Source organism: Aethina tumida, chromosome 3 (genome assembly GCF_024364675.1).
Source record: "Aethina tumida isolate Nest 87 chromosome 3, icAetTumi1.1, whole genome shotgun sequence".
Taxonomy (NCBI): Eukaryota; Metazoa; Arthropoda; class Insecta; order Coleoptera; family Nitidulidae; genus Aethina; species Aethina tumida.
The window spans coordinates 31542629-31570321 of record NC_065437.1 but is presented as its reverse complement, the minus strand read 5'-3'; the positions used below and the strand labels follow the sequence as shown (position 1 = coordinate 31570321).

General features: G+C 32.8%; 4 protein-coding genes across 4 annotated transcripts; 1 reads left to right on the top strand and 3 right to left on the bottom strand.

Annotated features, from left to right (window-relative positions):
* Positions 1-3666: 3666 nt before the first annotated feature.
* LOC109596214 (golgin-45) lies at positions 3667-5439 on the bottom strand. The gene is made up of 5 exons (XM_020011709.2): positions 5199-5439; positions 4624-5147; positions 4368-4567; positions 3975-4314; positions 3667-3918 (listed from the first exon to the last, which is right to left on the bottom strand). Exons 1-5 carry the CDS (start codon positions 5215-5217, stop codon positions 3769-3771), a joined length of 1233 nt encoding a protein of 410 aa, XP_019867268.2. The 5' UTR covers positions 5218-5439; the 3' UTR covers positions 3667-3768.
* Positions 5440-5612: 173 nt separating this feature from the next.
* Positions 5613-6360, top strand: LOC109596216 (28S ribosomal protein S24, mitochondrial). Its single transcript, XM_020011711.2, has 3 exons — positions 5613-5734; positions 5790-5973; positions 6023-6360. Exons 1-3 carry the CDS (start codon positions 5702-5704, stop codon positions 6310-6312), a joined length of 507 nt encoding a protein of 168 aa, XP_019867270.1. The 5' UTR covers positions 5613-5701; the 3' UTR covers positions 6313-6360.
* A 560-nt stretch (positions 6361-6920) lies between these two features.
* LOC126264821 (uncharacterized) lies at positions 6921-16896 on the bottom strand. Its single transcript, XM_049964249.1, has 5 exons — positions 16801-16896; positions 16366-16548; positions 15310-15386; positions 14505-14720; positions 6921-14445 (listed from the first exon to the last, which is right to left on the bottom strand). The coding sequence occupies exons 2-5, from the start codon at positions 16524-16526 to the stop codon at positions 7460-7462; spliced, it is 7440 nt and encodes a 2479-aa protein (XP_049820206.1). The 5' UTR covers positions 16527-16548; positions 16801-16896; the 3' UTR covers positions 6921-7459.
* Positions 16897-17904: 1008 nt separating this feature from the next.
* On the bottom strand, positions 17905-27519 carry LOC109596223 (von Willebrand factor A domain-containing protein 8-like). Its single transcript, XM_049964747.1, has 16 exons — positions 27303-27519; positions 27007-27248; positions 26789-26956; positions 26632-26720; positions 26499-26574; positions 21656-21814; positions 21079-21602; positions 20740-21022; positions 19614-20684; positions 19358-19554; positions 19141-19300; positions 18825-19089; positions 18651-18771; positions 18408-18597; positions 18113-18351; positions 17905-18059 (listed from the first exon to the last, which is right to left on the bottom strand). Exons 1-16 carry the CDS (start codon positions 27481-27483, stop codon positions 17957-17959), a joined length of 4068 nt encoding a protein of 1355 aa, XP_049820704.1. The 5' UTR covers positions 27484-27519; the 3' UTR covers positions 17905-17956.
* Positions 27520-27693: the final 174 nt, after the last annotated feature.

The following is a 27693-nucleotide window of genomic DNA, read 5'->3' as shown; positions in this document are numbered from 1 at the left end:
AATCAGGAGTAATTAATTGCGAATTAGCTTGGAGAGTGTGAAGACGCTAAATCCGGTTAGAAACAGATGAACCTAGTGTCCCATTTGAAAGTGGAAGGTATTGTAGTTTTAGGGTATTATTATGAGTGATCACGCACGTCTCTACTGGTTCTAGAGTGAAGAGTCACTGGTACCGTGTTCATCGTGAGTTTTAAATCCTGTTGTGCGTCTGTTCTGAGATGCTGCGGGTGACGAATTTATTTTTAAGGACGACAACGCACGTCCACATCAAATGTCAGCAGTATGAAATGTTTTTCAAGAAGTGGGAATAACCACTTTATGGTGGCCCTCGAACTCATGTGACATGAACATCATTAAACATGCCTAGGACAATCCCCGTAATACACTGCTAAACCTAAAAGATGCTGATCGTAAAAAATATTAAATTATTTTTTTAATTTTTATCTTTTTAAAATTTATTTTTAAGTTTTAAAAAGATAAACAATTTTTTATATAATATTTTTTTTGTTGTTGATAGATATGTATACATATCGAAAAGCGTCTGGTCCCATTGAATTTTGAAAGAGACATTTTACAAGTCTCCCACTATGTGGTAAACTTGCAAAATTTTACTATCTTTAATAGGTTCGATGTATTCATTTTTAAATGATTGATTTTTAGTTACAAATAAAAAAGTGAAAAATTCCATCTTAAATGGCCAACTTATATATTACAGTGACAAAATAAGATAAAAACAGGAAGTCAATGCAATATCTGGAAAACCGAGTAAAATATTTATTATTCAGGATATTTTCTGGACTGATTAATATTTATACAAGAAGTTGAAATAAGTAAATTTAAATAACTAGGGTCGAGATGAATGCAAGAATGTAATTGGAAAAAGTAATATTTGGATTATTTTTATCTGACAACACTCCCATGAATGATGAATATTTAATATGGATTGTGAAATTTAATTATAAAAGTATTTTCGGGCTACGATTAAGGAATATAAAATTAATAAAGAACCGTCTATCCCGAGGGCCAAGTCTAATCGATACAATATATTCAATTTCTGGCCTGAAACGAAATCTTCTCAGCGGAGTTTAATGATTTCGCACTTTTGGATTGAAGTAATATATTTATGTATTGTACGGTGTATGAAAAAACACGAATCGCAAATACAAATGAATTTTATCGATTCGGAGGAAGTTTTAATGGAGTTTTTGTGATCTCCCTGGGCGCCTCATCAGTCATCAGGAGCGCTTCTTTTGCGGGATCTCCCACAATCAAGGCATCTAACAGAATGAATGCGTTGATCAGTGTTTGAAAGTCGACTTCCTGAAAAGGCTCTGATGAACTCTGAATGTAACAGATAGTGGTCTCGGTTTTAGTTGCGTTATTATTTTATTTGTCCGCAGCATAACTTACTGGTTTTGGGATCGGACAGAATTTCAATTCTATTCAATTTTGTAGATAACCAAGTTTCGTTTTATTCAATATACCTTGTACCTTAAACGCACGTACTCAAATTTAGTATGTTGTGCCATTGTTTTTAATGTGTACTTTACAATTATTTCATTCTTTTATACTCTTTCCCTTTAGAGTAAAAATTAAAGTTAAAATTTTGATCACTATACAAATTTCCAATTACTACTTCTGTTTGTGATACACACATATTCAATTAAATACACGCTATTACATATTTTGTAATTGAAAACTTCAATGCCGAAACCAAACACTTTGTGTAAATGCCTATAGATTTGTGGATGTTTGTTCAAGTGGTGTAAATGCGGCTGTTGATTAGTAAATTACAACATCAAATGTATACTGCCGAAATACAATTCAGTGTGCGAATCAGTTGATTAATAATAATTCGTTTAAATTAGAATATACGTGTAATGACAAAAATTTAATAATTACATTTGTTTGTTTTAGAATAATCATGATCAAATAATATATATAACCATTATATGGAACACTATAATTATAAATTAAGTAAAGTATGTGTCTACTACTCATGTTTTTAACCATATATCCATAATGTATACTTCTAAAATTGGTTTTTCTTAATTAAATTATAATAAATTAAATTTAGAATATAGAATTATTCGGCATACTTGTGTTACACAATTAAGTAGTGGTATACCTATTAATAAAATCATTTAGTCCTTCGTAACGTACTTTATATAAATCACTGGATCAATCCATGGTAACATTTTTCTAGATCTACTAGCTCAATATTGTACAAGACTTACACGTGTTTTCGATGACATAATGAATTTGAATTTTCCAATCAACATTCATTATTATAATGAGAATAAGCTAAGAAAGTGGCCTTGGTAAAATCTAATATATTTCGGTAACAAGATATTCTTCAAGCTAATTTGAATTAATCTGATTCCTTCCTTTGGATTGATAAATTTAGAATTAAATTTGATAAACAAATTTTCCTCTAGGTACACCTAATTTGATCGTATTTATCTTTGAATCGGTCGAATTACAGCAAATAACTGACAACGAAATAAAAAATTATATGTATACAGTCAGATGGTAAAAAGTCTCCGTACCCTGATTCTTTTGAATAGAGCAAGATATCAAACTAACAATTATTTCTGTAACGGAAAAGGTGATCTGGTGATATATCATTTTATATTTAATACTATTTTGCTAGCAAAATTCGGGATAATGGAGTTGTGTGTGATTCATTTAACACATTATTTAAACTACTTAGAGTTTATTACTAAAAATTCGATATTCCTACAAAAAATATATCAGTTTTCCTATTTCGTTTACTTCTGAATAGTTTGCAAAATAATTATCACGGACGGGAGCTTTTTACGTTTTCACTGAATATTCGGTTATTTCAGTAATTATTTATATTTCTGTTCTGTTTAAAATCACATTGAAGTATAAAAAATAAAAGACTTGCAATAAATAAAGTTACACATTTCCTTCCAATAACATGCTCAAATGAATCTAAATAATGTCCTGTTATTTTCAATAGGAATACTGCTGTGTCGGCAGTACAATAGGTTGTCGTAATATTAAAGTTCGACTCAAAATGAAGTATGGAGCGCAGCTTTTGTGAATAATCATGCATCACATAGAAATGGAATGCCAAATATTAAAGCAATAGGAGTACTTTAGACATATTAATCTTGATATAATCTAGACAAACACGTTTTGGCACCGTGCATCAATTTAAGCCATAAAATATTACATTCTAGCTATGCCTTTGTTACATTCCTTACGTTTATTTCCTTCGTATTACATTGACAAAGGGCGCTTTCATCCAGATACTATTAATGTAGGAATGTCTAAATAAAATACATATTGCCGAAAGGTGACGCATACTTTCTGGGAAGTTATTTAAAGCCTCACATTAAGGGGCCCTTTGAATTACATAATTATTTTAAAGTGTTTTACTACTCTCATTAAAAAATATAAAGGGATAATTGCGAGTTGTTCATAAAACATTGTGCATTACGCTTAAAATACCGCTGCTCCCAATAAAATTACTTCATTAATTTTCTAGTTGTAAAAGAATGCAACCTTTATGTTGTAAAATTAATAAAAATTGCATTATAGAACTCCTAATCACATTAAAAATTAACAATGATTTTTAAATAAAACGTCTAATTAATTAATATTCAATAATGTAACTTAAAATATAATTGGATTAAAACATTTTTAACTTATATTTTATTTACTTATTAAAAAATAACATTTACATAAATACAATGTTTAATAAAATAAATAAATATAAACCTAAATGTATTATTTTTGTCAAATATTTTGAATATCACCCTTGCAATGTCCACAGCATGCAGTGTGAAAAGATGTATTCTGTAAATAAATCTGTTCTCCATGTGCTGCTCCAACCAGTGCATTACATATTGCATCTTTATTTGTAATTTTAACAGGATTTTGAAGTAACTGTAACAAAACATTGTATACTTACTATTATTATACACACAACCTTATTGACTTACTTTCTGAGCATTCTTTTCTGCTAATGTATTGCTTTCTACTTTTAATAATTGGTGATACATCTTATTAAAATTTTCATGTGGCACATCTAAATGTTTATAAATTTTATCAGACAACTTATAATTTGTCTGGGTCAATTCAACATATGTTGCTGATTTTAATTTGAATTGATCACTGTGTTCGTTCAATTTATCAGCAATGCACACTAAATGACAATAAGCATTCAAGGACTGTTTTTGTGAGTAAGTGCTTTCATCTAACAAAGTCCTAATTGTATTCTGTAACTCATTTATTCTAGTTGTCAAAGCTGATTTCCAATGAGCCAATTCTTCAATCATTAAACTGCAATAATTACACTATGAAAAACATTAAAATGAAATGGTTTGCTGTAATACCTTGAAGCTAAAAATTTGCTTCTCCACACCTCACATTGTCCGGAAAGCCACTCAGTTTGTTCTTGATGTGATGTTAAATGATTTGCAGAGTTTAATAAAGCTCTTGCTAGTTGCAACTTATCTTCAGTCAAATGTTGAACTCTGCTTTCCAAGTCTTCACCTACAGCTGCAACTAGTAATGTTTTTAACTCGCTGTTTACCTATAAATAAAAGGCTTTACTATTTAAATACAAATATTTTAATTTATGGTAATTACTTGAGCTTGAAATTTCAGTTGATTTTCCAAATGTGAATTGGTCTCTCTCAAATTTTTTATGTCATTCTCATATGATTGTTTCTGTTTTTCCCAAACATCTTTGGTTATAAAATTCTCTCTATCCTCTAGCACAGACAACTTCAATTTATCCATTTCAGCTGCTCTCATATCAGCCATTTGATTCACAAGTTTCTGAATTTCAATATTGTTTTTAGAAGATTTGCCTGACACAATATGATTAGTTTTCAAAGGCACAATTGGCTCAACTGCTGCTTTATAAGGTTCATAGGGAATAAACTTAGGTTCTTTGGGCTTCTTTAGTAAATATTTTGGTAATTTCTGTTCTTTGGGAATATACTTTGGCACTAGACATATTTTGGCATTTTCTGGTATCACTGGACGAAACGATTTGATAAGTTTCTTTGATTTGAGATGTAAGTTAAATGTTACAGCACTGTTCAGAGCTTCAGGTAAACACAGTAGAGAGTTGTCCATTCCATCACCCATTGTACGAACTTCATTCACTGAAAACAACACTTAAATTAAATGGTACATAAATATAATTTAATAACAACCTTTCATTTCTGCCATCATAAATGTATGTTAAGTGATATATCTATTTAACAGATGGTTTTCTTATTATATTCTCTATTTATTACTCATTAGATTAACTTTTAGATTTTATAAAATACTGTTTACGTATATATCGTAGAAGTATCACTTTAACGGAACTTTCTATTTCTTGAATATAATTCAACGTTCTACTTTATAAACTTTTCCGTATTTGATAACAAACATTGATGTTATTAAATGAATGTAAAGCTATGTTGCCTTGTTGACTAAAATAAAATATTAACGACAACTTTTTTTCTGAAAATAAGTAATTGTAATACGCAATTTTAATCAAGGTTAACGTAACATTAAGAAAACAAAGTTATGAATTGTTACCACAATAAATATTTAATTAATTTCGTGTAAGGTAATCCAAGGACTATCTGACAACATCGACTTCTTTGTTAGGTTAGAAATTTCCAACCTTAAATACTTTAATAATTATATAAATTAAATAACTAAAAAAATGTCTCTGGTTATTTCTTCTTTATTAAAAAATGTAATAATATAATTAATTGGTTATTCAAAATTAATAGAAATTGGTTATGTTTTAGGTAATATGTAATACCCAGAAAAATCACCAATTGGCTCGGTTAGTTCACACTTCACCAGTATGTTGCAAAACACAATCAGGAAAATACAAAATAACACCAAAAAGAGACTTTCCTTTGACATATGAAATGGCAAATCCTCCACATGAAATCGCACACAGAAAATCCTGGAATTCATGGAACACATGTATTTATTTAATATAAAAATTATCTTACACTCATAATTTTAATTTTAGCAACATTACAAGGAGGTTTGCGAGCGTCAGAAACAGCAGTAGAGGATATGTTTATAAGAAAATTTGTAACAGGCACTTGGCATGGCTTATTTGCTAGTGAGATTATCATAAAGAGGCAACACAATATGATTAGAATTGCTGGACTTGTGTTTCGATCAGTTAGTGCCAGAAAAATGTATTTTCTAATAGGTTATACAGAAGAATTGTTGTCTTTTTGGTTACAGTGTCCTGTTAAATTAGAATTACAAACTGTAGCTGATAGAAAAGATGTTGTATTTAAATATATCTAGATATTAGTTGTATTAATTTGTTACACATATTAAAAGTTGTGTAATAGATTTGTGATGTTTCAATCAAAGAATAATTCATTTTTATTGTAACATTTTCCAAGGTAAGAAATATTAACAATTTTTGTTAATAAAATTAATATATTATTTCCCATAAATGTGGGGATCTTTTATAAAAATATGAATAGTGATTAAACATATAATATGATGATTGACCTAAATAAAGAATAAAAATTTCAAAATAATATTGCATTAAATATGAATTAACTCTTCTGTATTGATATTAAAATAATTATTTTATTTATTGAATTTTTTTACTAAAATTTTTTAAAACTGCCTATACTCTGCAAGTAAACAGTGAAATCGAAATATTCCTATAAAGAAAACATTATTCCAATATTAAAAAAATTATTGTACAGTTGAGTAAAGGAAAGTATACTTTTCTTAACATATTCTTGTGCTTAATTTCAATTAGAACATATTAAAGTGCATTAATTTTACTTCAAAATCAAAATGTATAATTAATTGCAAAGCCTATGATCAGAATCAGAAATTATTTTTAAATAAATATATTTATAGTAATATAATTATAAAAAATAAAATAAAAAAGCTGCATATAATTTTTATTATATTAACAAAAAATAATTTGACAGTTTTTTATAACTAATTATAAGCACATATAAACATTGAAAGTAACAGCACTAATAACCAACCATTGGGAACTAAAGTAGTCAAACTATTAACTGAAACTTTCTCATTTTAATAAACATTTATTATTTTAAAATAAAATTATACATAGATAAATTTAAACTATCGTATCATATAAGGTTGAAAATTCTATCCTGTACCTTTTTACACAACTCCTTAAGGATCACATAAATGACACATGCTTTCTAATCTATTACACCTATTTATTTAATATGTAGAACAATATATGCTGTGTTTTATGATTCTAAAATTACTAAATTTCATAAAAAATATTTTGAATAAAAAGCGTCTTATGTACACATTCGTACATAAATAATAACAATTATTTACAAAAATATGACATACTAAAACAATGTCGAATTCTTTAGTCTTTTTGTTAAACCTAATTCCTATACAGATTTATGTACAACCATGTCTCCTAATTATGTTAATTCAGTCAAATTTACATTTTTTTACTTTCAAGGCTGTCTGATTCATTGTCAGCCGAATTTCGATTTGATGACAAATTCGAATCGGCCAAATCCACAGACAAATCTGTAACAATTTCAGCTTGAATTGGAATTTCACAAGAATTTTCACTGGTTGCTGTTGTAGGAGAATTAGATTCAACAATAGAAGTCGCCGTTGTGTTCGACGAATCCTCGTCTTCATCGTCCTGACTTATTACATTAGGAGTGTTAGGTTTTGAAGTTTGCAAAAAATTTCCACTTTGAAGATCAAACATATCCGGAGGTGGCTCACTCAGTGAACTGCACATTTCCCCGCCAAGAGTGCATAAACCTTCTTCTTCTTCCATAAAACTGCTATCAGATGAGACATTTTTCTTTGATGTAACATTTTCAATACCAATTGTAGTTTCAACAGTGGTCTCAACTATTCCATCGATGATGCTCTTATTTTTATCTTCTGATGATGAAGTTTCGATTGTAGTTTCCTCGACATCTTCAGTTAATAAAGGCATACTGCTACTGAACGGTTTCTGATTTATGTCGTCCAAAGTTGGCAGGGAATATACAAAGGATGGACTATTCATTTCAGAAGAAGGTGCAGAGATCGTAGCTTCGGATATTGGTAGAGTTAATTCGAGGTTAGTTTGAAGGTCATTTGCCAATAATACTTGTTGATGAGCAACAGTTTGAGATATATTTGGATCAGTGATTGTTATAGGTAGACCTACGTTCTTTGGAACTTGCGTTAATATATCGGCCTCTTCATCAGGAATCTTCTTGCTATTCGTACTGGGCACTTCTAGGGGAGTCATTATAGGCGAACTCAAAGTTAAGCTCGTTTCAAGTACGTTGCTCACATTCATAGGATACAATGTGCTGCCGGGACTAAGCTGAGATTGAATTTTCGTTTGTACCGAATTTTGATCTTGTTGGAATACGTCTGTGTCGGCTAGAGCAGCAGCGAGAATGTCCTGATTCTTACTTGGCTGGGTGGCAAACATCGGGTTTCCACCGCTCTCGGTATTTTCTACATTGTCGTTGTTAAGCGACATCATTGGATTATTTGAGTTAGTATTTATTAAAATTTGCTGGCCGTCTGCTTGGATAATTATGCTACTTCCTTCCGCATTCGCTAGAATGTTTGCCAAGTCAGTTGTGCCCTCGGTTAACGATTCCAGAAATTTTTGCGTGGCTATTGGATCTCCAGTGACAATTAACTGTTGACCCGCATCGGTTGACGTGGAAGCTGATACTTCAACAGGTTCAGATACCGTGGGTGTGGCAACAGAAATTGGTTTGCTGACAGGAAATTCCACCACAGACTCGGTTACTTTGGCACTCATTTCCGGAGCATTGTTTGAACTTATCACAGCAGTTTGAGTCGATAGTACCCCCTCGTTCTGTGATCCAGTAACAGCACTTTGATCGACCTGCAATACCATGTTGCCGAGATCACCACCCAGGAGATTTGGATCTAAAGACATCAGAGCTTCACTATTCAGAGGTGTCAAATTTCCGGATTCATCCAAAGTTACTAGCATATAGGACTGAGGTTGACCATCTACAGTTTCGCTAGGAAGCGCAAGAATCTGTCCTTCGGTTATAGTTGTTTGATTGCCTAACGCATCTTGTATCACTAGCTGATTTAGTTGACGTTCTGCTGGAGATTCTGTTGATTGCTCCGTAGGTTTTTCTGTAGCTCGCTGACTGGTTTCTTGTTTTTTTGGTGATATTGGAGCAAGTGGAGGCACTACGGCCTCAGATTTAGGTATCGTTTGTGAAATTCGAGATGTTGACGGTACGGGACTTTTCGGTTTAAGTGGTTCTCGTACAGCGTTTATTTTCTTCAGATGCGATTTTTTAGCAGGTAATTTTGCAGATCTCAGCACCTCTTGTTGTTTGTTGGCTTGTTGCCTCATTGCACTACTAGCTTTAATTGCTTCAAGTTGTTCGGCTACTTGTTTTTCTAATAATTCATCGTCGGGTCCTTGAATAGTCTTAACTGTTTGACCGAATTGATTTTTGATTAATACCGTTTTGTGACGAGGCGTTTTATTTAAAAGAGTTGTATTACCAACAGGTTTTAAATTTCTTTGAGGAGTCCCGGAAATAGTTTGGGTTGGTGAATTTTGACTAGAAGCGATTGACACTTTTGAACCAATGTTTCTTATAGTTCGTATAATTTTTGTCACTCCACTAGATCCCCCTTCTAATGTACTTGGGGTTCTTGGATTGATAATGGCTTTCTGAATGTAAGTTTTTGTTACAGGTTTCGAAATTTTGGCAGTACCAGAACTACAACCTAACATTCTTTGATGTGTTGGTGTTAATAAAACACGCTGTTGTTCACCTTGATTATTTGTGACTACCATAATTTTATTACCAACTGGTTCAGATAATGAATTTCCTTTTTCTACTGGGGAATGAATCATTCTCTTGATGAGAGTAGGTTTCCTTCCCTTGGACTGCAGTTCTGTTTGTAGTGCCGAGCTTTGAGGCATTATTACATATTTACTATTTGTTTTAACAGTACTTGGCAAAATTGTTGTATGCTTTATTAATTTTGATGATGGATTTTGTATGATTCTGGTACCTGGTTTTACAGACTTCGTTTGTGCTTTAATAACAGGACTTTGTATATTACTAACTGCGGGTTTTGGAATTATCTTGGTTTGTGCAACAACCTTTGTTTTGGGAATAGATACACTTTTGGACGTGGTGATAGAATCATCAAAAACAATAGACATTGATTCAATACTTTCAGGAGTAATATCATCGGATAATACAATTGGCATGGAATTAATGTCAAATATGTTATCATCCGTTTGGACCGGAGCTATTTTAGGTTGTATTATTTCTCCTTGAGGTGTAATGATAGTTTGCTGTAAAATTTTTGCTTTACCACCTTTGGATGCAGTTGTGCTGGTTTTTGTTTCTACATCGTCATTTGTCGCCTTTTTGGAATTTTTCGGAATGATGAAAGCTTCAACATCTTCAATGTCATCAAATGGACGCTTAAGCGAAGCTTTAGGAGTTGCATCGGCCGGTTTTATAATTTGCTCCGATAAAATTATTGGTTTACTACTAGTTGGTTTTGTTGTAGTTCTTAATCCTGCTTTTACTTTAGTCATCTTATTTGGAGTTTGCTTTATTTTATCTACTTCTCGATCTTTTGAACGTGATTTCTCGAAATTCACAGTATGTGCAGAAAATTTAGAGGACGATTTCTTTGCCACCATTACAGATGTCTCATCTTCGCTTTCAGGTTCAGTAATAATGTCGACTTTTGCATTTTTAGTTCGTACAATTTGTGACGGAATGTGCTCCTCAAAATCGAGAATATCGTTTGGATATGTCGATGGTAGAGGTTTGGACTTTTCTTTGGCAGTTGATCCCATGTTTTGAGTATTACCTTCAAGAATGTCAAGTAATTCCAGCCTCTCATATTTATTACTAGTAGAGTTGGATTTCAGTTCGCTAGGCTTTTTGTTTTCCGATGTTTTTTTGACTTCGACAGATTTCTTTATCGACTCCACTTTGGTAACCTCGCGTTCTGGTGTGTTCTTGGTTCCAGAACTAGAACTATCAGTGACAGATTCTGAAAAATCCATTGAAAAATTCATTAAAGTTACAGGCTTATTACCGCCGGTAGATGCGTCGGTAAATTCAACTTCGCTATCAATTAATTCTTTCTCTGTAACAACAGTTAAATTATTTTCGGCAATGGGCACTGTCTCTGACTCTAAAACATTTAAAGGTGGGCCCACAACTGTGCTTTCAGTTTTATTGCCTTGGTCTAAAACTGAGTTAATGGACGTTGCAGTGGCTAATGAGGCTAAAGTAAGTGCAGATAGTTCTTCAGCTTTCGATAAATTTGCTTTTAGTACTAATTCTTCCGGATCGTTTTCACCCCTTTTATTTACTTGCTTGTCACTATATTTCTCAAGATCAGTTTGTTTTGGACTCGCAGATTGTATAAATAATTCGTTTATGTTAAATGAATCCTTTTTGTCAACCACTCCATCTGAATCCTCAAAACTAAATTCAAGAACGTTCTCGTTTGTTTGATTAGCAATCTCTTCCATTTTAGATTGAGTTTCATTTTCTTTAATGTCAGTTTCAGCAGTTGAAGTTTCAACTATATTAGATTGATTGTCCTGTTGTTCTTCATTTGTTGATTCAGTTTGAATTTTATCTTGTTTTGAAACTGCATCTTCTGTAATATGTTCAGCTTTTGAATAAGGTATTTCAGTTTCATTTTTAATTTTAAGATTATTTGCATTTGTATCTTCATTTGATTCTTCCATACTGTTAACTTGTACTTGGTCAACATTTGGTCTCTCTTTATTATCTTCAGTACATTTCTCATCCATATCTTCTGATTTAGATGTTTCTTCTATGACAATAGAATTCTCTATTAAAGCATCTTTGTCTGCATAAAAATCAATTTTTTCTTCAACAATTTCCATTGTTTCTGATTGTGAGGAAAGTAAAAGATTTTCATTTTTTTCCACGGGATGTGACAGCTCTTCAACTGATTCGTTGACTACTTCTTCTTCAATTAATTCAAAATCCTGAACAATTTCCTGTGCAAGATTACTGATTTGTACCTTTTCCTCACCTGCTACTTCTTCTATTCTTTCACTTGATTCTCCGTTTTCTTCGGTTGCAGTTAATGAAGCTTCTTTGTCACCACTTTCACTTAAAACAGACTCTGTTAAAGAATTGTTTATATCTGTAACGACGCTTGAAACTTGTATATCTGGTTGGATAGTTTCTTCTACCACAGATTTTTCATTCGACTCATTAACTGTTTCTAGACTGGCAGTTTCGGCAGATTTTAGTCCTTCTGAAAATGTATCAACTACTTCTTTGACAGGAGAATCTATCACACTTTCATTTGCCACATGTTGAATAGGATCATCATTTTGTGGCTCAACATTTTCTTTTCTATCAATTTTGTTAGAACTTGTACTTTCAATGGATTCAAATACTGGTGATTCATGAGAATGATGTCTTAAAGATCTTCTTCTGGAGCGGTGCTTACTAGAAGGCGATGACTCTTCCGAAATGTTTAAAAGCATATATTCATCTCTCTTTGAATTTGATCTTCTAGTTTTCCTTCTATTATATTTATCCTCGGCACGTTTTTCATCTTCAAGTTTTATTTTGGACATCATCTTGCTCTTTAATTTACTAATTTTAACATTTTTGTCTGAGAACAATGATACTTCATTTTTTTCTGGTCTTGAAGTTTCAGCGTGTGTAGGCGATAAGTTTATTGAATCAGTTTCTTTAAACACAGGTGAATTGGTCACATTTTCTTCAGAACTAATTTTAACAGGTAAGGTCGCTTCTTTGCTCTCATCAGATAAAAGTACATTATTACTTGAATCTATATCAGCCACATCTCTATCTTTGATTCGAAAATCATCACTTTTAGTTTCAGCTGGTGTTTCATTTTTTGGACTACACATACTTCTAGTAGAACGTCTTGTTTTCTTTACGTTTACTTCTGAATTAGAAACATCACTAGTTGATTGAGCTGATGAATCTTCAATCTTATCAGTGGCGTCAGATTTTACATTTGAAAATAAATCACTCTGGTCTTGTTTTACCACTTCCATTGATTGCTCTTTTGTTTCAAACTCTTCTTGTGAACGGTTTTCTTCAGCTTTCTTTTTTATGTTACTCTGAAAAATTTCATCTTTGAATGACTTAACAAACCGTTTTTTCGGATTCGTTAGTTTTGTGGCCACCTCGGAACATTTCTCCGGGGTGGCCGGTTTTTGACTAGTGGCCTGTGATTCCGTGGGTTCCGTCTTATCGGGAAATTTTATGGTTTTAGTATCGTGAAAATTTTGCTCAGACTTCAAGGTGTTTTCTATATCCGTCAGTGTTGGCACGCTAGTAGATTCTAGCAGTTCATGGAAAGTCTTATCATGATCATCATCTTTGTCTTCATTTACTGATATATTAAAGCTTTCGCTCTCCTTTAATGTTTCTAATTGTTTAGCTTTTTCTACGTCAGACAAATTTTCGCCTGATTCGTTCACTTCATCAGCTAATGATCGCCGTTTCTCTGATGGTGGAATAACTCTTGGTATTTTTCTGCCAGCACCTGTCTCAACTATTGGAGTATCGTCTTCTTCTTCTTCATCAAAATCAAAACATGATTTGATGTCTTTCTTTATTTCATTTAATTGTTCATGTTTCACCTTCTTCTTGTTGCCTTCTCTGTCTGAAACTTCTAATTCTTTGTCAACAGATTCATCCAAACTTGATTTTTCTGTCTCAACTTTACTTGAACAATCCATGGTGACATCTTTTTCATCATCACGTGTTTCATTTATAGTAGTATCATAATCTTCAGAAGAATCATTTTTAGTTAATTTTGACTGATATTCAATCGAGTCATTAAATGTGGACTCACTTTCAGTACCATCGCCTTTCTCAATAGTTGATTCCATAGGTCGCAAATCGTCACCGTCATTATCATCACTATCTTCCCATTCAGCGAGCAGATCGTTTCTAATATGAGTAGGGGACATAGTAGGCTTAGAACTAGATTCAGTCGAAATTGATTCATTACTGTCCTTCTTGGCTTTTTTATGTTGAATTTTTGGTTTCCTTTTCGGTGGTTTAACCGAATCGAGTTCATCGGAGCTTGAATCATTGTCCTTCTTCTTCGGTCTTGGTCGTTTCGTTGGTCTTTTCTTATTTTTTCTTTTAATATTTGGGTTAATACGGCCTTGAATGTGGAGTTTTGTGTGCATAATGAAAACTTCCAATCGTTTGGTGACATAGTTACATTGAGGGCAATTGAATTCTTGAACAGGTTCTTTATTTAGGCGAATTACCTCCTCGCACTCTTCCGTTTCGTTTATATCCTTGCCGCTGTACTGGATGCAAACATAGGCTTGATAATCGTCGTAACCTAGGAATCTTCTGTGGGTTATATGAGCGGGAGTCACATTTTCTAAACATAGAAAAAAACATTAATTTCAAAATTAGCATAGAAAGACTAATTGACTATACTTGAGAGTGAAGAGCGGCTCTTTTTACGATCGCTGTCTTTGCTTTTCTTCTTCTTGGGACTCGGTGTGCCGAAAACTTCCGCCAATATATCTGCTCTTCTTTCCGGTATAAAAACTGGATCACTTAAAATATTCACGTTACCACCCGTCATTTCTTCAGCTCTGCTGACATCCTTTGGAAATTTTTCCATGTGGGAGGCTTTGGCCCTGAACTGAGCTGTAAGAATGAATGTTAGTATAACTCTACTAATTTTTATCATATACCGTATCAAAAATGATGAGCGTGTCTACTCGCATATTGAGACGGAACATCAATACCCCTTTGTAAACAAAAAGGAAAGATATACATGCAATTAGGTGGGCGGGCCGAACTGACTGGAGGGGATCATTTGGTTTTGCTGCGTTTAGCATGCGGTTCGTCTCCGCTGACGTTGTTTTTAGTATATTTTATTTAATTTTTGGGATACATTTTTATTTTGAAAAAAGTAGTTTATTTTTAGAATACTTATTTTTGTTTTTGATATACCCTCAAAAAATATTTCATTTTACAGATTGAAAATTATACAAAGTCACGGAATTTAAATGGAGCATCCGAAGAACTCGAACTACATCCCTACGCATACGGAGAGTTACTAAATGCATTCGCAAAGATTAATTTACATTGTGCGCCGGCGCGCACCAGCACGGCGCATTGTCTCTGAGAGTAGGGATTCTTACTACCGGGCAAAACTTTACTCTCTTTGTCGTGCATCCATCTCTTACAACATCCAGACACGAAGAGCATTTTTCGTACTGTATGTACTTACCCATTCCTTTCTTGATAAAATCGATTTTTCTTGTGCAATTGTAAGGGTAAATGTTTTGTGGAGCCATGACATATTCGCTAAAAATAAATATTATTATTTTATTAGAGTTCTCAAATGTATGTGAAAATTTTAAAATACATACTTCATGACTAATATTCAGAAGTTTATATAAAAACATTTTTTTATTCATATGACTCATTATAAACTTTGTTTGTCCCTATATAAATTTCTCTAATTCAAAAATAACTATTTTTAGATTAATATTTTACAATATATGGTATGCCAAGCAAGAAGCTTAATTCAAAATAATATGGATGGAAGTGTATAATTTATGTATTTGAACTGAATATAACACATTGATCAATATTTGAATAAGGATAATCATAAATTATAATTTATAAAATATTTTTATTTATTAGATTGGATTAAAAAGAAGTACCTAACCTAATCAAATTTTTGAACCCAATAAACACAACATTCAAAATGTGAATTAATTTTTAAAGTGAAAAATACAATTTTTCTTACTCAACACATAAAACAATGACAAATACTGACTATATTTTATGTTTTTATAATGTATATTAAAATGCTAATATTGTGGTACATTGATGATTGATGCAGATATTTTAAAAGGTAATCCTTAGTCTGTTAAAGTCTATTTAAATTGTTAAGCTGAAGATAAGATTAATACAAATTAATAATCTGTAATCAACAAGATGCATCTTTATGGTCTTACATTTAAAAAAACATGAACGATTTTAACTAGTATTTAATATTAAAATGTGACACCAATGTGTTAACTACTTTTATTATATATAAATTAACTATTATTATAACTTTTTTTACTGAAATTTATCAAAAGATTTCAATTTACTGTTTTCTACTACAAAAATTTTATATAAACATACATGCTTAATAAACAAAAAGACTTCTATAAGAATCATTATCCATTTAATTTTATTCAAATTAATTAAACATAATGATAATGGTCCTTAAAAGAATTTCTGTCTAAACACAACATTCACACTAGAATCCAATAAAATTAAGTATACTCACTAGCTATCCTCATCGAAGAACTTCACAATATGCAATGGGGGTTTCTTAAACTCCTGCATGTCACTAGAGCCCTCATCTTTAACCTCACCGGGCCACCAACACGTACCCCATTTGACCCACACAATATCCCCATCAACGTAAGTCACCGACGTCTCACCCATTGCGGCGATTGAGACGAATAACCTATAACAATAACAAACTAGGAAACGGTGGAAAAACTTTTCTGTTGATTTGTTTGATGTCCAAAGCGAATGTGGTGTGTCGCGTTGATAAAACTACAATCTGCGTAAAAATTTCCAATTTTATAAATAGTACAGAAATCACAAAGCTTCCATTGACATAACTCAAACAAGGCGGCTGTGCGTGAGCTCACAACATTGGTAGTTCGTCGTTCGTTTGCTGGTTTACTTGATTTTACATTTTAAGGCTACGTACCTTGTTTGTTTTTTGCAAATGCGTAACAATTTCACTTGTCAGAGACATACATTATTGTCCCACAATCCCTTGCAGCTTGGCGTCTTGGTACCGCCAACCCAACGTAACCAACAATTGTGTAACTAATTTGTGGAAAACATGTTTTTTCTTAATTTTTCTATGCTAACTTTTTACTTTTAGTCGTACAATGTATATAAACAGTTAATTGCGGGTGATTTTTGTAAAAAACATCTCAATAAAGCGTATGCATTGTACGCTTCGGTTGGCCAACCTGATCGTACACTCCGCCGAAAAGTGTTTACATGACTTTTAACAGTAAACATGTCGTTTGGGATGCTATATTATTTATTGATTTGATTTGGAGAAAATTGCTTTGACCACATAAGGTTTACTGTGTACCTTTAATAAATAATTATCAAAGAATTAAGATACATATAAAAAGTCACGTGACATGGCCACCTATACGGGGGTAATTCAAATGTTTCAAAATTACAGATTACAGATGTAATTATAAACGTGTATTGGTCCACAAAACAAAATGTAGTTATTTGTAACATTAGTAAGGTTAATTTGATTGAAAAAATTAAAGTCTGCTATAATTATTATTTTCAGAATTACATATAGTGTGGCCAATTTGAGGTCGGGACACTCCCATAAAATTTACGATTCTAATGCACTATACTAATTATAATAATAATAATACTTGAAACTCAAATTTTCGTAAGTCCGTGGATTTAATGAAATATGTGCGGAAATTACCTACCTCGGTACAAAAGGGAAAGATAATCACAAACTTACAAAAAATTTATAAATAATAGATCAGCATAAGTATAATATTATTAGTGTAATATTCCAATATTTTTAAAAAATAAGGCTCAATTTTTATACCCAAGAAATTACCTAAAAATGTGACAAATTGTGTATAAGTACATATTTTAACGCTTTACAATTGAAAAAAATGTTTGCTAAAATTGGACAAAAAATACAAATTTTATGGGAGTGTCTCGCTTTCAAAGCTGCCAAGCAAGTTTTATTCAGACCTAAGTTAATTGTATTTTTATTGTTATTCATAATATAACATAAAAGGGATTAACATCACTGATACTAAATAAAAATAATTTATTTATGTACAATTGTTCTAAATCCCTGATCACAATTATATATTGACAGAGGACGAAAAAATATGTTTTAAAATTTGCGGCAATTCGCTAGTGTCGTTGCAAATGAAGGCCCGACCCGCAGGCATTCTTTGTGAAATCCTGTAAAATAACCAAAATAGAATAAAAATTTAAAACCTCAAGTATTTTCAAACCTTTCAGCCTGATCACCCAAACTTCCAATAAAAACAGCATAAGCGCTAACGTTTGGTTTTGCGGTCAATGCTGCTGCAAGGTGAGACGGTGGGATTCCGTATCGCTGTAAATTGGCGTCGGAGAGCACAACTAAAATGGCTTCGTCACAGTCTTCTTCTGCTAAACTATTAACAGCCATTTCTGTCGCTTCTAGTGTATGATCACCACTCCAACAATATTGGGAATGTGCGTGCATTGTCTGTCAATATAATGTGAATTAGTGTATGAAAAAACTATGATATGTATATCACTCACTCTAATTACATCTAGTCTTTCTTTGTTATTCTTGGGTGACTTATCTCTTTTTACAAAACTTATGTTTGGCGAATCACCAGAATGTCCAATAATATCATATTTAATTTTTTCTTCAAATCCCTCCAATGCTTCCATCATAAGTACCACAGCTTCTAGTTCTCTGTCTAAGCGACCATCGTATCCGTTGAATCTAGTAAGTATGACTGGATAATACTTTTATAAAGCATTGACAAATGAACATACCTGTACATAGATCCAGACACATCTACAACTATTCTAAAGAGTTTTGGCTTCATTTGAGGGGCACCCAACTCAGGCTCTTGTTCCGCCCTTCTTCTATAAATGGTCTTCTCACCCAATAAACCTACAAACTAAAACTTTTAGGAAAATAAAAAAAATAGAATAACGTAAAATTACCGTCAATAAGTTTCACGTCGTCCAACTCGCCTGAAGTCTGATGCCTCGTCCAATGCCTTTCTTTATTTTTAGCTTGCAGGTTAGAAAGAATTACCCTTAAAGACTGAACCTGTTTTTGGACTGAATTTGAAAATTGAGAATATATACTGGCATCATATCCACTCATGCCAATTTCTTTGAGTTTTTCCTCGAATGCTTTTCTGCCCATTTCTCTAGCGGCCCTTTGTACGTGTTCTGGTACGGCATTTTTCTCTTCATCGGATAGCTATAAATATGATGAATAAAGAAATGAGACTAATATCAATGTATTGATTACCTGATGAACTTTATGGCCTTTGTCTAATCTATATGGACCACCTTTTCCTCCTAACCCTGCAGTATCCCTCCCGCCAGTTCCTCCTGCCCATGTGTTTCCACCTACATGGGGATCATTGTTCGGATCTTCCTTGCCGTGTTTTGGAGAAGAAACATCCTTTCTAAAAAAGTTAGAATTATATTTTGAAAAAAAAAAAAATGTCAACAGCTTTTCTTACCCGCTTTTTGAGTTTACTGTAACTTGGAGGTGCTCTCTGGCTCTTTTGGCAGCTATGTACTCTGAAGTAAGAATATTCTTATCAGAAAACCCGTGCTTCACAAGAATTTCACCTAATGTGTCAACGACTTCGGGATTATATTTATCAAAATCAAATATATTGAAAATAACATCTTCAATATCAGCATTTGGAAATTTCTAAAATTGACATCAATTTTATCAATAAAAACAAATATAAAATATAAAATTAGACTCACCTCTAAATGCTTAACAATATTTACAACTTCTCTGGTAGAATATGGATAACTAACCAATCCTTGATCAGCCATATTCCTCAACTCTCCAAATACATCAACCAACTTCATAATAGTCTGATCAGGCACATTCGGACCGTACTGTTTCAGTAAATCGATTTCAGAATCAGGAGATGGATTTTCAACGGCATGGCAACTGAAAAGGTCTCCTAAAGCCCCAAAAAAGTCGTTGCCCAAAAACGGGAATCCAGGCCTGTTAGCCAAGACTATAATTCTGAAATCCGGATGGATCGGAATTAAATTATCCGATTCTGTATTTCCATAAGGCACAATTCGTCTACCGTCACTCAATATCATTTGGCCAGATTCGACGAGTGTTTTAAGAATACAGGTAACATGAGTTGGTGCCTTATCGGCTTCATCAATAACCAAAACAAGGCCGTTTTTGACTGCCTTGACCAAAGGAGAATCCTCGTGTACCAATATTCCGTCTCTTATTGTGGGTTGAGTGGTAAGAGTTTGTACTGTAGTATCTCGATGAAGTTGAATATATTCTCTTGGGCGGTTCAGAAGTTCCAAGAATCTATCTACGATTTTATTTTTCCCTACACCTTGATTGCCAACAAGAAGGAGATGTTGGCCTAATTGGAAATCTTGTAGGAGTTTCTCCATGAGCTTCAAATGTTGTGGGACGTCATAAAATAAAATACTCGGTACCTTCGATAAATTTGTTGTTTTATGTATGGGACAAGAAGAATTGCCGATGGTAAGAACGCCATCCTTTACTTCACATTTTATCGACCTCGAATCAGATATATTCTTGGGTTGTATACCCAGTTGACTTATTGTCTTTTCCAAAGCTTGTCTCGTTAGATTTGGTAAGAACTGCATCATAAATGTTTCTTGGATAGTTTCATAAATGTCGACGGAGAAGTGCTTCATCCTACTGGATATTCTTAACAATTGTCTTGTAGATAAGTGTCCTGCTAGATTATTTAGAGTAGAATCTGGATGGTTTCTAAGTATGTGTGCCAATTCAACAATTTTATGTAATTCTCTGGACATTGGACCGTGCTACAAGTATGAAAAAATTAAAATTGTTACAACAAAAAAATTAAATAAAACTAACTAATGACGTTATTATATTCATCTCTTCCTGTTTGCTTAAAGTTCTCATTTCATGGAACAAAAACAGACTCAACACTTCAGGTGACATCCAGTTTCCAACAGCAGACTGTAGCGTCGGAGGCTCACCAATTGCAATAATTCTAAATCTCGGGTGAATTTCTAAAATTCCTTTTTCCGTAAGTTCCATTTTGGTCATACCAAACTCGTCTTGCAATATTTTGTATTGTTTACTTCCAAGGAGTCTTTTTCCATCATGCAATTGAAGTTCTCTGTCATGAACCAACCTGAGAAGATTATTTCAATTTTATAGAGTTGAATATACATTCTCTGAGTAATTTACCTATGTAGCACTGATAAAGTGCTGGGATGAATCCTATTAATACCATCTAAAACAGCAATTTTCCCTTCCAAAGCGGCACTGATGAGAGGTGAGAACCTCCAGACTGTATCTCCGTTTTCTAACGTTGTACGTTGTTGAATTAAATCCCTGGATGTCATGTCTTGATACAGTACGATGTTTTCAGTTTGTTGACCTACAATTTCTGCAATCTTATTCACCAGCATACTTTTACCACAACCACTAGATCCAACTAGGCAAAAATCGGCCACTTTGGCTGTGTCAAGCATTTCAGTTAAAAGAATGTTTTGGTATTTGGTTTCAATGTAATTGTTGGGCCCATTTGTGGGAGGTTTTAAGAATGATGTGATTTTGTTTGCCAAATTGTTTAACACGCCTTCACTGGGTGGAGTAACATCAAATTTAGACAAAAGGCTTTCTAAATTACTTATTCCATCTTTTAGAAACGTTTTATATGGGTAAATACGATAAATTACTTCGTACGGGGAAAGGGAAGGATTTTGTTCCTGGAAAAAGTTTTTTTTGTAATACTTTAAATAAATTATCAAGAAAATCTTACCAAAATTTTTGCGGAAATTGGTAAATTATCTATAGGAAAATCGGGAAGACCCAAACCCTGACTTTCTTTGCTTAATAAAACGAATGCGCAAGATAATATTCTGTCGAGCTTATCCTTTGGTGCATTTGGAGCAACTTTTTGAAGATGTTCATACCATTCCTGTAGAGAAAGAAATAATGTGTCAATTTAATTCAAAACAATAATGTAAATGCTTTAATTTGATGACTCTTCAACGCTTCCGTATCGATAAAGCGTCGTTTTCGATTAACACCCCGATAATATCTTACTCGAATCCAATTTAGCCAAGTTACATTGGATGTGTTTTGTGAAACCAATTGACACGAACCCATAAAAACATCGGTAATTGACTTTGTGCATGCAACGTGAAATTCATTCAATCAAGGAAAGAATAGTTTAGTAGGTTTAGAAATTTAAGATTAAAATCAACGTCTACAAAAGTTTATTAAATATTTACGGCTTTATAATTAACATGAATTGTAAGAGTTTTTTAAATAACGAAACTACTTTTGAAGCTGTTACTTTAGTGAAAATACAGTTTTAACTTTTAAAGTAATCTTGTTTCAATCTAGACATTAAAATTATTTTAAAACTAGATTATGCGCCACGGAATAGTTTGTCCATTTTTCTTGCCTTATGTCAGTCAGTAAGTTTTAATGATATAGAAATTTATTTTCGCCTATTAGCATAAAGTTATAAACTGTTTGCCGAAATAACTTTTCAAATTGGTTAAAATTCACGCGAAATCGTCATTTGTAAGTTTCCATAGTTTTCGTGCAGAATAATAGAATAAAATATTATGTCACACCGAAGAAAACATTGTCCTTGGCTATTTTGGTTTATGAAACGAAAGTGAAATATTTATTTTGTAAATTAATTTAGGCATTTTTTAATTTATTAATATGTGAAGTGCGTTAAATTTCTAGCAGATACCTTCCTTTTTGTTACATTTTTAATTATTTTTTTTATTAAATGTCAACCCAGGATATCGCAATTTAATTAAACTGTAAGGAAACTATATAGGTGAAACGACGACAAAAATCAATTTTCACATCCTATCTAGGTTATAAAGCAAAGCTAATGACAACCATTTTAATAAAGAAAAAACTATGCTAAACCTCTGTAATACATACTGAATAGAGCGCCTTTTAAAGGTCTTTGTATGAATTAATTTAATTTAATATAAAGGTCGATAAAATGAATTAATGAATATTACCAAGAAAACTGATAGTGTACGTACGTAATTTTATTGTGATGTATAATTTAACATCCACATAAATTAAGACATTGCACAACAGGTTGCTGATTATGCCAAATATCCAACACCGGAAATTAAAAAATATTCTAAATAATTACTATATAAAATAGAGACGTTTGGGACCCTATCAAAATGAATGGGTATCCTCAACAAATAGTTACGTCAAAGTCATTTTAAGTTAATTAGTTACTATAACTAAATTAAAGTCTTGATATTAAGCGACTTATTTCCTTTAAAATTTCATGGTTTCGAAACAATAGGGGGTAATAATGATTTCGTGACTTGTATCAAAGCAAATTGTTTCCATAATTAGAGACATGTGTAGTGAAAATATACAGAAGTTTTCATAAATTATACTCTAATAATAACATATCCGACAAAAAAACTATTTCAATTTTAAGCTTTATTAAATACAAATTTTATTAAAACTACTTATAATTGCTCAAAACAGATTTGTATACTGAACTACATTTACTGCTTAACAGACTTTCACTATCGCTGAACTTTGAAGGTAAATTGGGCATGAATATGTGGAGTTGCCTTTTTGTCGTACAAATACAATTACTTTTAGCTTCTGACTCGTTTTCCAATATGCAATAATTTTCTTCCAACTTTGATGAAATGCATTTTTCCATTGATATCGGAACTTCTTCAATTTCTTTGGCGGATTCTTCCGGATTTCTCGGCGTTACGTCGATAGGTTCGGGTTTAATTTTATGCACTTGTAAATTACAATTTTCAATCTGCGCGTCTAATCTGTAAATTTCTTGTAAAGGCTTTGGAACAGCATGACGTTTCTGAATTACGGGCTGTGGTAAAGCTGTTACTACGCGGTTTTTCTTACTGCATTCCTTAGGCGAGCTCTGAAAGTTTGTGCTGTTTGTAGCCAAATCCAGCCAAATTAACACTCTCTCACTTAAATTATTACCGCAGCGAGAGTTGTCGTAGGTAAAACATGGTGTAATTCCTATGCCATAGTCGTTGAGACAATAATCGTTTTCATTCATGTCTGTGTCGTGAACGTCGAAACTACTCGATTTCGTGGGGTAGCATGATTTACTGTTTTGTTTATTTTGGTGAGTTCTAAATGTAACGTCTTTGTTGATGTTCTGGTAATAAACAGGGTTGCTCGGCACTACGTCGATGGTGTACGTTTCGTGAGGGCGGTTTAAAGGCGATTGACAACGAACTCTCTTATCACTCTTAAATCCTTTAACGCCGTTTAACAAAAGTTTCACAGACGAAACTTTAAAATTTGACGAGCCACCGGTATTACTTGATTCCGATCTGGCGGAGCTTTTGCCTGAAGCAGATATCACCGTACGCCGTGATTTCAAAGGTCTTTTAAATTCATCCGCATCTTCCTTCTGTAGCAACACGTGATGTTGACCATCCCTCCACACAGTCCTAACAAACAACGGTCGCGTGCTCGAATCCCAGTGTACCATTGTCGGTCACATTTTTTTACACACACATGCGGTACATATGAATATCTCCGGATCGTCGACCGATGCTGGTGAAGTTTTTGCCAACCGCCACCGACATTGTGTCACGCGAGTGTGATCGAACTCCGGGTCGAGTCGACGGCACGGGGACAGGCACGACCGCCTCTCAGTACATTTCCCCGGAAACAGAGGATGGATTTAAGAAACCGCACTTCAAATCAGGAACCGCATGGTACACACACACGCCTACAGCTTGCGCAGTCCCTTGGAACTCCCGAACTATAAACTCTTTATTGGAACCGTTGTATTGTAGTTTTTTACGAGTCGTATTAACGTAGTTGACGGAAGTATTATAACGGGTTCTAAATTTAGATATATCGGTGACACCCAGGACTGACACACTTTACGGATTCTTAAGGGAGAATTTATGAGAACAGCTTTGACTTTTATTGCTCACGCTATTTTCGTATTCGCTTGCAATATTTTATTATTGTCAACGGATGTGTAATTAATTTATATTATCGTGAAATAATTATCTGTTAAATATAATTCAATTTTTTTTATTTATTTTGACCAATAAACACTTTAACATGTAGCCGGCCCAGGGTTAATGCCAATGATCGTGTTCTAAATGGAAAATGTCTAAATAATTTCATAAACATCAAATTAAATTATACCAAAAAGACATTTCATGGAGAATAAAAAACTAAAATCATACACATAAAAATCGGAGTAAAACTTGAATGTTGAAAATGGCGATAACAGTAATGTCCTTTAATAAATTAGTAATAAAATATTATATAGAAATATAGAAATTTTCGTCTTTTGCCGTTTTCCAAAACACAACTGCTATCATAACTAATCTGACAAAACAACATAAAATATTTTACATGTCTTTTATAGTGAAAAAATAGAATTTCCAAAACTAAACAGACTTAGAATATTTTCAATATGTTTTATTCTGACCTGTAATGTTTGAACATTTGCAGCTCTAGACGATCAGTACATAAATTTATTTTACTTTAATATATTTTATAGAATACAAAATATTTTGTAAAATTTTTATTTCCAAATCACTTTATTTAGGTCAGTTATTAATTTATCTGTTGTTTCGCATCGTAAAATGCCTCATAGAAGACTTTCTTCTGAAGATTTTGCCACTATAATTGTAATTTTGGGACATGGAAATCTAAGTCAACAACAAGTAGGCCAAATGTATAATGACTCATAAAGGGTAGTAAGTTGCGCTTAGAATCATTACCGGCCAACTGGTAATGCCAATGTAGAGCATGGTGGTGGTCCAGAAAGAAGGTTGCATGAAGCTGGCTTAGAGACAATAGACGTTTTCGACAGACTCTGTTAAATAGAATCGGGTTGCCAGTAGAACATGGTTTGTTCACAAAAGAATCTTGGTAAACATTATATCACCGTATTTAGACATGATGTGAACGTGGTGTGAGATATCATGCATAAAACATAATTCTAATTGCTGCTTTTGGATATGATTGGATAATTTGGAATTGTGTGGGAAAGAATTTCTTTACAGACACGAATGGAGCTGCTCATATCAATCCGGGAAAATCTGAATATTTGACGACAGTACCCGATATCACTTTGCGAGACTTATAAACACGGCATTGCAAAATAATGACAGTACTCGATTGCAGTGGCTCCATCGAAACTATTAGCCACAAAATTTGGAATATGACAGAGAGTGGAAGCTATTCATAGAGCAAGGTGGAGACTGACCAAGTACTGATTGGACACATGTAGTGATTAATATTCTCTTTTTTATTGTTCAAATGAACTTTGTTGGCATTAATTTTTCAAGGAATTTGGTTATATTTATATCATTACTGATTTGAAAGTTCTGGTGTTGATGCAAACTTGTTTTATTTATGCAGGAATAAATATTGTTTATTAAAACTTAGTTTGATAATAATAAATAATTAATACTTGTCAAATCCTGCACTAATGAAAAGTTTTGTAAACATACAAAGCAAATAATAATTGATTAAACTGTCTAATTTTTATCAGATATGCAAAAAACAATTTACAATCATGCGTTTGATGGCTTAAAATCTGAAGTTGATGTAACTTATGTTCCTTCTAACTCACATACCTGATAACTATTAACATTCACGTCTCTAGCTTGAAATCTGGACCTTAGGGGAGGGTCTAGGGGATTACCTCTATACCTAAAATTTATAATTTTGTATCAAAAATTAATTTTAAACAATAATTAATGAAGTTACCTTGGAACTGGTAAACCTAAGGCAATAACTCTAAAGTTATCATCTACTCTGACCAAATTCCATTTTTGTAGTTCTTCTAGACCATATTTCTATAATAAGAAATAAACAAAATTTAATCTTTTATTTTTTATAATTTATTAGATAACACTATACATACTTCTAACAACCAATCATACCGTGAGGCAGGGATGAGCAGTCTCCCATCTTCCAAATGCATCTCCCTGTTTTCAAGCAAATTGTTTAAAACAGGCAACACATTTCTTTCTGCCTTTTCAACTCCTTCCAAAATTAAAACTCTTCCTTCTGTGGCAGCTCTAACAGCACTCTAAAAACTATCATATTAAAACAAGGATTTTCAAGTATCAATATTATTACTTGATCAAAATACGTCGAAGTCCCACCAACAATTTCCCTCCTTTGTTTCAAATCAGACTCTGTGGTGTCCCTACTTAATGCTACATATTCATGTTCTCTATTTGTCAACTCTAAATACTGCATGGCAATGTATCTGCGACGTGGTCCCGGTGGTCCTATTAGAAATATATCTTGACCCAATAAATCTTTTTGCATCATCCATCTTAGATGGTGTAAAGTGCTTTGAGTAGTATCCGAGTGGTCTAAAAGTATTAATAATTAGTGTCTCTTCTAATTTATATTGAATACAATATTACCGTAACCTCTAGGCACGTATTCAGGTCGTTTTGCTGGTCTAATATCTTTAACAACATTACCAATGGAAACTGTATCTTCAGAAGTATAACTTCTAAGGTTATTAATAACAACACGAGGAGTCACATTGTTTAAAATTCTAAACAAGTGTTGTATCCGTCTGTTAGCTGAACTGTTATACATTGTTGTACAGACACCACACCATTCAAATTTGTTAAAAATTACATAGTTTAATCGCAGGTTACAAAGGTTATGTTTACGTCAAAGAGTAATGTGGGTTGCCTATCTAAAGATATTAAAATGGTTTAATGATTTTTATGTCATCATTTACAAAGATAATAAAAAAGAAGGAAGCTTCGGAAATGCGTTTTATTTTCAAGGATGGGGAAACAA

Excerpts from the sequence above, each read along its gene's own strand:
- LOC109596214 (XM_020011709.2), bottom strand. Across the intron at positions 4,315-4,367 it reads AGCAAATTTTTAGCTTCAAG|TTTAATGATTGAAGAATTGG; the intron begins GTATTACAGCAA and ends TAATTATTGCAG. Across the intron at positions 3,919-3,974 it reads CAGAAAAGAATGCTCAGAAA|TTACTTCAAAATCCTGTTAA; the intron begins GTAAGTCAATAA and ends GTTTTGTTACAG.
- LOC109596216 (XM_020011711.2), top strand. The coding sequence starts at position 5,702 with ATGTCTCTGGTTATTTCTTCTTTATTAAAAAAT. Across the intron at positions 5,735-5,789 it reads TTTCTTCTTTATTAAAAAAT|GTAATATGTAATACCCAGAA; the intron begins GTAATAATATAA and ends GTTATGTTTTAG. Across the intron at positions 5,974-6,022 it reads CTGGAATTCATGGAACACAT|CAACATTACAAGGAGGTTTG; the intron begins GTATTTATTTAA and ends TTTTAATTTTAG.
- LOC126264821 (XM_049964249.1), bottom strand. The coding sequence starts at position 16,526 with ATGGGTGAGACGTCGGTGACTTACGTTGATGGGGATATTGTGTGGGTC. Across the intron at positions 15,387-16,365 it reads TTCTTCGATGAGGATAGCTA|CGAATATGTCATGGCTCCAC; the intron begins GTGAGTATACTT and ends ATTTATTTTTAG. Across the intron at positions 14,721-15,309 it reads TTTTATCAAGAAAGGAATGG|CTCAGTTCAGGGCCAAAGCC; the intron begins GTAAGTACATAC and ends TCATTCTTACAG.
- LOC109596223 (XM_049964747.1), bottom strand. The coding sequence starts at position 27,483 with ATGTATAACAGTTCAGCTAACAGACGGATACAACACTTGTTTAGAATT. Across the intron at positions 26,957-27,006 it reads CTTCGACGTATTTTGATCAA|AGTGCTGTTAGAGCTGCCAC; the intron begins GTAATAATATTG and ends GATAGTTTTTAG. Across the intron at positions 20,685-20,739 it reads TGAATATAATAACGTCATTA|CACGGTCCAATGTCCAGAGA; the intron begins GTTAGTTTTATT and ends TCATACTTGTAG.